This window comes from Mycteria americana, chromosome 7, assembly GCF_035582795.1.
Source record: "Mycteria americana isolate JAX WOST 10 ecotype Jacksonville Zoo and Gardens chromosome 7, USCA_MyAme_1.0, whole genome shotgun sequence".
Classification (NCBI taxonomy): Eukaryota; Metazoa; Chordata; class Aves; order Ciconiiformes; family Ciconiidae; genus Mycteria; species Mycteria americana.
The window spans coordinates 40,868,100-40,881,261 of record NC_134371.1 but is presented as its reverse complement, the minus strand read 5'-3'; the positions used below and the strand labels follow the sequence as shown (position 1 = coordinate 40,881,261).

General features: G+C 42.3%; 1 protein-coding gene across 7 annotated transcripts in view; it reads right to left on the bottom strand.

Moving 5' to 3' along the window:
- NTMT2 (N-terminal Xaa-Pro-Lys N-methyltransferase 2) overlaps positions 1 to 13,162 on the bottom strand; it is a 50,135-nt gene that overhangs the window by 36,522 nt on the left and 451 nt on the right. For 5 of the 7 annotated variants that reach the window (XR_012776514.1, XR_012776515.1, XR_012776516.1 and 2 more), the window contains exon 2: positions 5,537 to 5,712. The exons of the other annotated variants lie outside the window; for them this stretch is intronic. Coding sequence is in view for 2 of the 5 variants with exons in the window: in XM_075508021.1 (XP_075364136.1) it covers positions 5,537 to 5,712 (176 nt within the window). In the remaining 3 variants the exon portion in view is untranslated. The remainder of the gene's footprint in view (positions 1 to 5,536; positions 5,713 to 13,162) is intronic. 7 annotated transcript variants of the gene reach the window in all.

The following is a 13,162-nucleotide window of genomic DNA, read 5'->3' as shown; positions in this document are numbered from 1 at the left end:
AAATACCACCTGAAAGATCATAGCAACTGTGTTACCCTCTACGGCCTTTAGTCCACCAAGCCTAGTGTCTTGTCTCCTTATTTGTGCAGGGCTGTTGCAAGACTGATAAGAACCTGGGACAGTATCAATACAGCTTTGGGTACCTATGTGTGAGCCAAGCTGGCCTTGCGATGTTCCCAGGCTGCTGCTGATGGGACTTCCTCATTGCAGCCCTGCATTTGTGGCTGTACAGTAAGTTTTTGCTTGGTATAAGAAGAGACGTAATCTTTCACAAGCTCCTAGCTTTCTCAGAAGATCCACTAGTCTTTGTAAAGTCCTTGCAACTTCATCTGTCAAATATGCATACCTCACAGCCAGCTACGTGGCGAGATAAGCCTCATTCTGAGCCCTGTAAAGGCCTAACAAAAAAGTAAGCATACACCAAATACTGCATGCAAGAAGTAACTTCTGCAGCACAGAACTCCCAAGGTGCCCATGGACATCTCTGCAGATACACAGCATCCTTGGGATCAGAGTGCAGTTTTCAAAACAAGTTGTGTTTGAACGAAGATCTTTCATTCAAAGTTGAGTTGTAGGTAACTTACGACAACTCAAAAAGTTTGGACTGGAGTATATACAGAATCTCTTTTTTAGGCATAGAGACGAGGGATGATTGAGTAGATTTTGCTTAACTGTTCTTTTTTTCTTCATAAATATCATCTCTGGACAGAGATCAGACATGAAAAAATGTGGCACAAAGGTTATGTCTGTGAGAAAATAATGAGTCACTGTAAAAGGAGCTTTATAATGAAAGCTGTATTTCACCCCTAAAGCTTCCATTCTAGCTATAAAAAGGCTCTTAAGAGCCTGCTGCTATTCTGTAAAACAGAAATTTTAAGTCTGTACATGCACTGACTGTGGGATTGGAGCTCCCCTGGCCAAAGTTATCTGTTAAACAAATATATTAAAAGCAAATGTAAACACCTGTTCCCTGTCCCCTGGAACTGAGTGTTGAAGTGAAAGCTATGGGCCAAAGTCCCTGCTGCAACTTCACTGCTCTTAAAGGAAATAAGCCCAGGAAGAGTCTTGCTCTTCCTGCTTATTGGGAGACCCCCTCTGTAATGACCAAGCATAAATCATGTAACTCACTGCTTTTTTGGCCTTGCTTCAGTGGGTAATTCAGTTGATTATTAAGGTCAAAGGACAGTACCGTCAGTGACATGACTATGAATAGCCCAGCTGAGCATCTGGTTACATATAGTAACTGTAGAAAGAGCACAAGGACCTCAAAGGCTCTTGCCAGTCTTTAGGGCTGCTGGTCCCAATTTGTATACCTAGGAAGATTAATCTCCCGATGTGTGCAAGAGTCCACAAGCCTTCAAACCTATTGGACTCTGGAGACTACCTGTTTGTAGTTAGCCAGAAAATGTGAGCCATTCTTCATTCACAGGCTGCACTTAGGAGCATGTGGCTTTTACTGAGGACCAGACTAAGCTGTAACAAGGAGTTCATGAAAGGAGAAGGATCTGTGTCTTGGATCTTTACAAGATGGATTTCCATACTGTTTGCTGGCAGATACATACAGGCCTACACTGATGTGATTAAGTAAAAATCTTTGAGAAAGGTGGTGAGAAAACCGGGATGATTTACCAAAACAACTAACAGAATTTGGAAAAAAACCATGTAACTTCTTTGACATTTGTGTTTCAGAGAACCTATAGTCACAGTACCTCACTTGAAACAGGGAATTCATCTCCCATGATGTGTCGCAGCAAGGACCTCTGATGACACATCTCCATTTGCCATCGAGAAGAAGGAAAGGGAACAATCATGGGAGATGAAGCTTGATCCCACACTTTGCTGAAAGGAAGCAAGAGCATCAGGCAGTCAGTTGAGAAGCCCTGTGAAGCACCATGGCTCCATTTGTAATGAAAATGTTGACATAATTCCATGTTCAGCTAATATATTTTCAGTTTGGAAGTGCTCAGAGCTTTGACAGGGTATTAACATTTTCTTTGGAAGGCAATCATTTTCCCAAAAGCCTAATTGAGTTGAAAATCAGACTCCTTATTTAAAAAAATAGTGTAAGTGAAAATTTTAAGCCAGAACAGGCTTCAAAATTTAAGATTGACTGCTCCTCTGATCACCTGCTTCCCATTACTCAGAATCACTATCATTTAGTACACATACACACCCAAAAATTCTTCTGTAAAGCTAAATAGGGCACTCACAAATTTCCTTAGGGATAAAAGAGCTGTGGAATATGTTCCTGATGCTACTTCAGGTCTTGGAAGGGCAGGTAGGCAGTGTAGATACGTAGGATAAAAAATAAATCAGAGTTCAAGAAACAGATAAAAATCACAGTGGTTTTGTTTCTAAATTAAAAAAAAAACCTAAAAATCAGGTTTTCAACAACACCTCTTTCATCCCCCTGATCAAACAGGAGAAAAATCACTTTTGAGAAGCTTTTTATTCAGCAAGTAACCAATCAGGCAGGTGAACTGAGGACAAGAAAGGGAGAAAGGGCTTAGGGCAGAAAGGGACCTATAAAGTTAATATAATCTCTGTCTGTATTATTTCACACAGCTATAGCTCACAACTGTTCCTGAATTAATGGTTCCTTTGTTTTCTTTATTTCCTTTTTTACACATTACCTCCGGATTAGGCACTTGAAAACACAGTGTCTGTCAAGGCTTTAACTGGCATTAATACATTGCCATAAATATGCAGTGCTATAGCTCTGCTGATAACCTTTCAAGTATGACTGTACCTAAGACAGCCTATAGCTTGTCTGTACAGCATTGTTGGCTCAAGTAATGTTGCTCTTGGTTTGAGTTCTGCCCACACACACATAAAACCTCTTAACTTGAGCACAGTGGCACTTTTAACTCAGTTTGACTCGCCTAGGAAGGAGACAGGCTAAAGTATAAGTGAAGTCCTTAGTCCTTTCTGTAATTCCTTCCATGTGCCCAGGCAAGATAAATTCTCCAATGGTAAAGAAATCCATAGCTCAGTTTACAGTGGTGCTAAGAATCACGCTAAGAAATGCCATACATGAAGGTATGCAACATCAGTCACGTAAGGGAAATGTCACTGTGTGGCATTTCCACACCAGCCAAACTAACTCAAGAGGGGTAATTTGAGTGGAACTGGGCAACTGTTTTTTAAGGAGCACTAGTTTTGCCAGAAAATAAAATTTTGGAAGAATAAAACTCTCTGTGAAATTGATATTTCAAAGCTAGAGAATAGTTATAGCCAAAAAACATGGGAAAGAATGTTGAAAATGTCAAGATACTTCTTTTTCACAACTTTCAAGGAAAAAAAAAATAACTTGTCAACTTTTCATTTCTAAACAGCATTTTTCGTTTTGGAACTGACATATCTTGAAAACAAAGGGAAAAGTTTTTCAGAGGGTAAAACAATAAAAAAATTAAGTGAAATTTGTTAAGTTGATCTGAAACTAATTTTACTATTTTCTGATTTTGTTAAAACTCCTCTTTAGAAAAGAAAGTATAATTTATATTAGGGTGAAGCAAATTGCTTTTTTCTATCTTGATCACCTTATTGGAAAAAAAAATTATTCATAGAGCCATAAACTTGGGAAGACACAACTCAAATTAGCTTTACAATAAAGTCACTACTACAGAAAGGCAGTAAATGTCTGTATCTGGTCGAATAGGATTCAAATTGCAGTAGTAAGAAAGGAAAATAAACCATAAGTAACATAATCAATTGACTATATCTCAAAAGAGGACAGGCTTTAACAAACCAGATCAGAACTAGCAAAACGTGCAGATTCCTTTCTGTTCCTTTTTTTTTTTTCTTGTTTGATCTTGGCCATTCAGAGTATCCTTTCTATCCCTGGCTAATAATAGGAGTAGGAACTCTGCTCTGGAGTATTTTGCATCTGTCATCACACCTGATGCATTGGGTATGATTTCTCTTTGGCATGCGAAACTCTGCTACAGACTGTACTTCTTTCCTTTTCGGGTCTTGGAGATAAGAAAGCGTAACAGTGTGATACAAACCTGCCGTTCAGGAAACTGAATCTATATGATGTCTAGGAAGCGTGAAATCTTTCCCTGAGTACGTGCTTATGCACCACTTGAATTCCACAAATGTCCTTAAAACAACACTTAAGTAAAATTTAAGGAATATGCCTTGAGCTGGCTCTAGGCTTGTAAGTTGCATTGCATTTCTCCTGAAAATGCCATTTTACCATCAGGTTCAGCTGCCTTGCTGAACTTCCTTTGTATTTTCTTCTTTTGTGTTTGTAGAAAGCCTGATACAGAGAGGCTTTGAAATGTTGTGAAGCCTTTTTGCATTAGTATTAATACAAATGACTGTTAATAAAAAAAATGTAGCTGTTCATTTGTGTTTTGCTGGCTCACTGCCCCAAAAGCCTCCCTCTATCAGGTACAGCAAATTGCCATCAGTTGCCCTTCACTGCTATACAGGATTTCTATCTGTTGTTAAGCCACACTCATTTTCCATCCCAATCCATTTAAACTATGCCCTTTTTTATAGACAACATCTAATTAACCTATTGAGCTTTTTTCCCACAGTAGATCATTAAGACTAAAAAAAGGTCATCTGGCTATCCCAAATTTGTACATTTGAGCAGAAAATGAAAGATCTATGGTAGCATTATATAGAACTAGTAATTTTGTGAGCAGGAGAACTTACGAAATTTGGTTTCCTGTAGGTTTGTGGATTCTTTAGCATCTAATACTGTTGTTGAGCTAATTTAGTGGGCTTCTCCCCTGGGAAGAGGGAAGGGCAGTCAGAAAACCATCAGGCCACACTTTTAAAGATTTGCAGATTCCCAAAGACCCATTTAGGCATCAACAGGATTTTCAGAAACCTAAGTGCCAAAGTGATATTGCTATTGTAGGTGCTTTTAAAATCCTACTTGGCATCTCTTTGCATCTCAAGTCAAAGCAGACCTTTGAAGATGTTTACAGACCTTTAGAAATCTGCCTGCAAAGGTCCCTAGTGACACTGGAATGTTCAAGAAAAAAATATTTTTCCTAGTGGGTAACTTATTCTATATACTCCTAATGTTTGGGGGAGGGGAGGTGTGGGGAGGGCTGGGTTTTGTTGCAGCATTCTCAGAAATATCTATAAATAGGCAAAACAGAAACTTGGTATTTAGTCTCAGCTACTTTCCCAAGTGGACTGCAGGAATTTGCACAAATCTCCCACTGAAGCCAGCAAGGATTTTATCATGAAAGGTCCCAGTCCTGCACTGAGAATTAATCTCTCACCCAAACACAGCTATAGGAACTCCTTGCACAAACCTCTTTGAAGCTTTAGAGCATAAGAAAAGGATGCAAAACAGGTAAACAATGACATATGGCCAGGCAAATGCGTATTCATGATGATGCATGACCTGGCAGAATACATTACTAGACCCAATGACAGTCAGTTATGACCTGTGACTGCACATCAAATATGACATATGGTGCTATTTAAAATATATGTGACCGGGCACAGTGCATGTCATTTATGACACATCACCACTGTTTCTTGCAGAAGATGGGATTAAATGACTCACCCCAACAAACTTCCTGAGAAACTCCCTGGAGGATTCAATGTCTGTATTGGAGAGCTCAATGTAGTCTCCCATCATGCCCTCTTCTGTGGCTGGCACCTCCCGGTAGAAGTGTTTGGCCCTGGCGTAGAACTGCATCTCCCCATTGATAACTTGACTTGTCAAAGCGTAAAGTTTCACTGCAAGCAGATAAATCACTATTTTATTGTTAATGACAGATATTTCTGGTTTAGTTTATTGCTCTGGAGACATGATGGCCAAGATCTATAAACTTAAGTTGGGCCTTCAAATCACCAAACCTCTGTTTCTAAAGCAAAGGTGGAAGGAAAGGTGTTGGATTTAATCCTGCAAGACCCTGAAGGGACACAGCCCCCCTCGGGCAAATTCAGTGCCTCCCAGGCTCAGACATCGTTTTTGTCATCACACTATGTTTTCATGGCAGTGAACTATCATTTCAAGTTTGAAGTGAACGTGCGTGCCAAAGAGAGCAAGGGGTTTGATTTGCTCCCAGAAAAGCTGTGGGCGGCATTTATTGCTATGCAGGGTCATCACTTCCGCTATCACAAACCTAACTGTTCTGCAGATTTCCATATATGCTTTCTACCCATTGACAGCTGCACGGAGAGTGCACCAAGAAGAGAGTGGATGAATGAGGCACTTGCTCTGGTTTATTTTTAGCGATACTGTACAGTCCGTGGCACTGCAAGTAAGCTGAACCAAAAAGCAGATGGTAGTCTCAGGCCTAAATGAGTGTACAGGGGTGGGGGTGGGGAGACAATTTAGAAGAAACAGTCCTAAACTTTCATGTGTCACAGATCAAGGAGTGAGATAATCAGTGGGTGATATACTGGAAAGTTTCTGTCTGCCAGAGGCTTGGATATTTCTTTTCATTGCTTGGCTATTTTGCTGGTAATATACAGCAATCATAAGTTTGAAGCTATTTTATTAAAACCTGTGAGCTTTGCTGGGTAAAGGGCTATTTTCCTCTATTCTTTAAAAAACTGAGGTCTATCCTCTGCATCCTGGCTTTTTCTATACTTGATGTGCATCGGCATATCAAAAGTAGTTATGTATTGCAGCTCAAAAGTTTGGATTGAGGCAGGCCATAAACAGTTTGCTTGGAAAACAGCATCTCTTACTATCTCATGCACACATACAGATGTCCAGCCATTTTCCTGTGTGTACGACACACAGCTATTCCCAGCCAGACCTTCCAATGAAAACACAACTACAAGCCCGTCTATGAAAGCTAAGCAATAAGGAGGGATGGAGTCACACTGGGAACAAGTCTTTGCGAGCACCACCTTGCAGTGTGAGACCAGCTCTGCTGCAGATTCCCAGCGTGCTCGAGGAACTGGAAATGATCCGGCAGCTAACACCTTTTGGGATAATAACAACAGAAGGGGAGAGCTCCCTGCCGGCTGCGTACACAGAAGGACCAGGGAGCAGCGCTTTGCCACTGCATCTTTAATCTTCCACGGGAGCACTGCCGGTCGCTGCTGGAAAGGGTCTGAACAGGCCATGCCTTGCTTACGCTGGCTGGGGAACAGGAATTATGCCCTCCACACAGAGGATGAGAGCTAGGCCAGAGGCCCTGAATATAAGCCTGGAATGTATTTATTGAGGGCAAGCAAGCTCAGCAGGGAATGATAAGTGTGTGCCTGCCCATCCTCAGCAGGAGAATGACATTTTGGAGGCAAATGAGGGAGGGACAAAGGAAGTAGGATGGGGAATAATTACCACCAAGGACCACTCGGAACAGAATAGTGCTATTGGGTTACACATAAGCAGCATGCCCCGCATATCCTTCATCCAACAAAAGCAGCATTACCAGCCCCTCCTGTCATCACCTGCTTAAGTCAACTGCTGAACGGATACTATTAAAGCTTTAATCCATTACACATTTATGTTATGCCTGAGAAATTTATACCACAAGAAGCATGGAGCCCAGCAAGGGTCAAACCTGGGAGTTTTACACACTCCACTCATTATATTCACATACTCAGAAGAAACCATTTAGCTGAAGAAATTAATACGAAGGGGGCAGCAGCCAATCCCCAGCACAACTTGGCACGGGTGGCCCAGAGCCTGGTAAAAAGACTCCACTGGTGGCTGTGATTCCTCCAGTAAACAATCTCCATCTTCCCCCAAGAGTGGCACCATCTTGTTCTCTCTGTCTCTCTTTTTTCTCCATTTCAGATGCCAGCCTCTCTGGTGAACAGAACTGAATCCCTGCACGTTGGCTTTGCCATCTCCGTATAAGAGTCCAGTGATGATTTCTAGGGCTTGTTTAATGGACCTATCAAGGAACAGTGATTTATCCTGTTCTGCTAGATTGAAGAAAAAGGCATTTATAGGCTGTCTGCACACTAGGACAGGGTGTTGCAGGCAGCTGGCAGCATGAACAACAAATATTCAGAGTCCTTCTACTCAAAACATGAGCTTGACCCGAGGCAACACATGGGGATGATATGCTGTTCAGGATATCAGATCTGTAGTGTGTGCTCTCAGATTTCTCACTCAGAACCAGTATTAGGCTCAAGAATGCCTGCTGGGACTTGCATGCATACACCAGCTGACTGGGCTTCTCCCAGGCCAGCTGGGGCCCCAGAGCCCTGCCTTACGTGCTGGCATCCGAAACCAGCTCTGGTCTCAGCATCCATAGGGTTTTCTCTACCCATCAAGCTTTGCAAAAATCTTTTCATGCAAGTCCCCCACCTGAGGGCATGCAAGGACACTGGCTAATGTAAAGGGTGGCACTGTACCCAAAGTCTTCTCCTGCAGACCCACAGAGTCTCTCTCATGCAGTGTGCGATCTATACAGATGATTTCCACCTCTTGCTCCCTCAGTGTTACTCCTCCCTCTCATGAATTTGCAACACTGCCAACTCTCCCGATCCACAACCCCGTTTTCCAGACACAGCCAATCAACCTCACCTCTGATCTGCCTCGCAGCTGTGCCTGGCATGCAGGCTCCAGCAGCAGGACCAGAGAGAGAGGGAGGTTTGCCAGCTTGCAGGAATCTACCCCAAAAGAGAAGTGCAAGGAGGCACACATGTCCTTGATGGCAGTTAGTGTTGCAGCTCTGCTCCAGTGTGCCTCCCCCTCATCACAGACTTGTCTAGCCAGAGGCATCTCCCTTTCCATGACCCATGTGGGACTATCATCTCATGCATCAGGAAATGAAATACTTGTGAGGTCTGTTACAGATACACAGCCTGATTTCAATGAACTTTGTAAAGTAGGGCATAGGCAGCATGACGGGGGCTGCAAGTCTTTCAGAGATTGGGAGTGGGGGAGCAGCTGTCTTTCACAGACAAGGTTTTCAGTGTTAAGGCAGGTGACTTGCAAGATTAGAAATGTGTTTCTAGTAAAGTAAGAAGAAGCTTTTTTTGTGGCAAACTTGGTCTCTCAGCTGAATCTGCTGGCAAGTCCCCCAAGTGGAGATGGCTAAAACAAACCCACTGCAAAAGCAGGCTGAGAACAGGAACTGGCTCGCTAAAGGTCACTCCACAGTCATGAGACATTAATAATTTTCAGTCACTGCAAACACAGTCTGGATGCAGAGTGGTGACCTACAGCTGAATGCAAACCCCTGGACTAGACAGAGAGCATCTACCTAAGCCCTTTTGCTGTGCAAAGTCCAAAACATTATCTCTAACATTTTCTTATGGATCAGTTAAAAATTTTGTTTCCCAGTGGATCTGATCTAAATCTCTAGAGAAATGGACCACTTAATACGTAAGACTGGGTGCAATCCCAGCTTGCAATAGACTGTCTTACAGTTCTTGGTTGCAGGGTTTACTCAGCTAAATTTCCCTGGCAGAAGTAAATGTTGCAAGTAATTTTTTTGAAGTTTTTATTTGTGAACATTATTTTGTGGCTCCAACTGCTTTCTGCAAGACATTGAACTAATTCCAGTTTGGCTGAGTATTCCCTTTTAAATGCAACATCTGCTTTGTGCATCAGTTGAAAAATAGTTATCTGGGTGCAGGGGTAGAATTCACCTCTCTACTGTGGTCCGAGAACCATTTAAATTCTGTTTTATAGAGGATGAACATCAGCCCACCCCCAAAGCAGATTTTACTTAAAGACACGTGCCTCACACACGGGAGTATTTGTCTCTATGGACCGATCATCTGAGTTTTCCACTGCAGATCTCACCCCACTGGCACAGAGTCCCACAGCCCATGTAAACACATGCATAATTTCCAGCATCTGAATAGCTCCATTAAAGTCCACTGGGCTTAAGGGCATTCACACACATTTAAGTACATTGTTGGATCAGGGCCTAAAGTTACTCATGTCTTTTATTTATAAATGTTACCCTGGTCTGTAAAAGTGACATGTTTCTCTTAACAGGCTGTGATACCAGATATGCTCAGCTCATAGGTAAACATGCCTAAGTGCTCTACCACTGAACCTAGCAATGGAGTGGGGGGAGTGTGGAGTTAGCATAGCTTGAAGCAAAGTTTCTACCTTGCTGACCCTGGGCTGCACTGCAAGCTTCAATGTGAGGCTTGATTTCAGTGTCATTATTCATGCTTAGGGTTAAGCACACGCTTAACTACCATGCTAGGTCACAGTGTTAGTGTTGCTTTAGTCGTTTAATACTGTTTACACAGAGATATCTGGATCTAGTCTTGAAGCCTGAGAAGTTCAGTTCATTTCTGCTCAGTTCCACTCTGAGCTGAACTTGAAAATGTCATTCTGCAGAGATGTTCAGACCCGCCACATTCTGTCCTCTCCATCACAGAGTGTGCTGGATCACAGGATAATCCAGGTTGGAAGGGACCTAAGGAGGTCTCTAGTCCAAAATTCCACTCAAAGCAGGGACAGACATGAGGTCAGATGAGGCTCATTGGGACTTTATTCAGCTAGGTTTTGAAAGCCTCCAGTGATGGAGAATTGTACGACCTCCCTGGGCAACCTGTTCCAATGCCTTACTGTCCTCATGGGGAGAGTTCTTCCTTACAGCCAGTCTGAACTTCTTTTGTTTCCATTTACAGCCACTGTTTCTTGTCCTGCTGCCTCACACCACTGTGCAGAGCTCAGCTCCATCTTCTTCATGATCTTCTGGTAGGTACTGGCAGGCTGATATTTGGTGTCCCTGAAGCTGTCTCTTCTGGCTGGATATGCCCCATTCCCTTAGTCTCTCTTCACAGGGCATGTGCTCCAGTTCCCTCGCCACCTTGGAGGTCATCCAACTCACTCCAGGTCATTTCCTGCATTGGGAGTTCAAGACTCCACACATATGGTCTAATGGCTGCTGAATAAAAGGGGATAATAACTTCCCTTGATCAACTAGCTATGCTTTTGTTAATACAGCCCAGGATACTGTTGGCCTTCTTTTCTGCCAGGACACACTGCTGGTTCATGTTCAGTTGCTGTCTACCAAAATCCTGTCAGCAGGGCTGCTCCCTGGCTAGCCACTGCCCAGCCCGTGTTGTTGTTGCCAAAGGTTCTTCCTTTCCAGGTACACGACTTGGCATTTGCCTTTGAATTTCAGTGAATCTGAATTTCACTAGGTTCCCACTGCCTCCTTCCTCCTGCCTGTTTAGGTGCCTCTGGATGGCAGTCCTGACCTAGAACTTGTGGACAAGTCCTGCCAGTTGGCCGCAATCTGCAAATGTGATGAGCAAGCAGTCCTTCACCTCCTCCAGTTTATTGATAAAGATGTTAAACAGGATAGGTCCCAGGACAGGCCCTTGCAGTACTCCACCAACCTTCAGATTTGACCATGGCTTTCTCAGCCAAATCACCCAACCACTTTTTACTCATCTGATTGTCCACCCATCCAGACCATGACATCCTAGCATGCTGTGAAGTTTCTTGGATGTGTACTCACAGCACACGAGCTAATCCACAGTACCTGTCCTTATGCACACTTTTACTTCATGACAATAACCATGGAGTAACAGACACACTGCATGTTCACATGAGGGCTGGACTCACAGTACCTTTTTCCATGGAGTCTAACTAATTTGGATAGGCTGGCAATAAGCTTGTAAGCTCTTTAGTAAAGTTTTAATGATTCAGGTCATGAAAAGGCTGGCAGAGGGGATCTTTAGTCTGATAGGAACATTTTACAAACCTTGTTGGCTGGGAATGGAAATTCAAATAAAATTCAGACAAGAAATAAAATATAGTTTTACAAGAGTGAAGCAATTAGGCCTGGAAACAGCTTAATGATGGACTGATGGATTCTCAGCCATTTGCAGCCCTTAAACCAAGGTATTTTTTGTCTTCATAAATATATACTGTGACCCAGTCATAAGTTACAAGCATGATGCAGGAACTTTCACATGAAATTCTAAGCTAGATGTTCATAATGGTACCTTCTAGCCTTAAAATGATCTATTAGTACTTACAGTAACAGTTAACACTGTAGGAAATCCTGCTCAGTTTCTAGTATGTTGTGTTTATTTTCAAAACAAATGAAAGAGTAACATTTTCATAGACTTCTTGATATTCCATTGACCTATAATTGACTTTCCTCGCTTTCCATCCTTCCTTCCTTTCCATCATTCACAGCTACCTACCACTAGGGATAGGAGTATTTATCCATGTTCCATTTTAAATAGCTGCAGCTATTGCTGCATTTGAAAAGCCACATCAAAATACTAAGATAATACAGAAATGCTTTTTCTCTTTACAGGTGGACTCATGAATTCTACCATCTTGAGCAGAGTTCACACTGGGGTCTGTATAGTTTCACACAATCAGGTAAGATAATCCACTTGCCTAAATGGACCATTCAATTAGGAAGGAGCCCTCAAGAATTCACTGTGAAGAGTAATTTAACAGGTTGCACAGACACATCCTTTCCATCTTATATTCCTACAGTTCTAACATTGAGTGGAGGCGGAATAATTCTGCTTTAAAAGTGACATGATAACGTAATACAGGCTCAAGTCAAATCTACTTTTTAGCTATATTGTCTTGGGGAAATCTTGTTTCTTATTCAGGGTCAAATTTTCATAAGAAATAAACATTCATTTTCTGCATCTACAAAAAAAGTCTTCGCATCCTGTACCAGAGGCTTTCACTGAAATTTGGCTATAAACAAACATTTTGGAAGCATTTTCCTCCCAGATAACAAACAGTAGGTTAGACAGCCTGCTGCAGAGATCGGGATTACAAAGACTCTTAACAAAAAATTTAAAAATCATTACCTTTCAAGCACTTGTCCAAAACAATACAAGTGACAAGGCTAAGGACACACTGAATGCCAACAAAACAGGTATCAGGCAACAGAAAGTAAGGCCTGTCAGCTCTGCTAGTTTTGCATTTGTCCTTCCAAGTTCCAAACAGGTCAATGCATGTTTTACTTAAACGGTGACAAAAAAAGGAACCATCAGCCAGAAACCAAACTTTCTTTCACTCTTGTGGTCTTTCCCTTGCCCACCCCTAACAATCTGTGGAGTATTTAGGTAAAACAACAGGGTACTGAATTAGAGGGAGCTGAGAGAGAGAGTACCAAATGGTTTAGCTAGCACTGTAAGTCTCTCTAGCCAGGCTTCTCAAAACTACTACTTATTGTCATTAAAGTGTCTGCACTCTGCCATCTATAACATGATATGCCTTTCCAGAGCACGGTCACACACGCACACAGACGCTCCTGCCCAC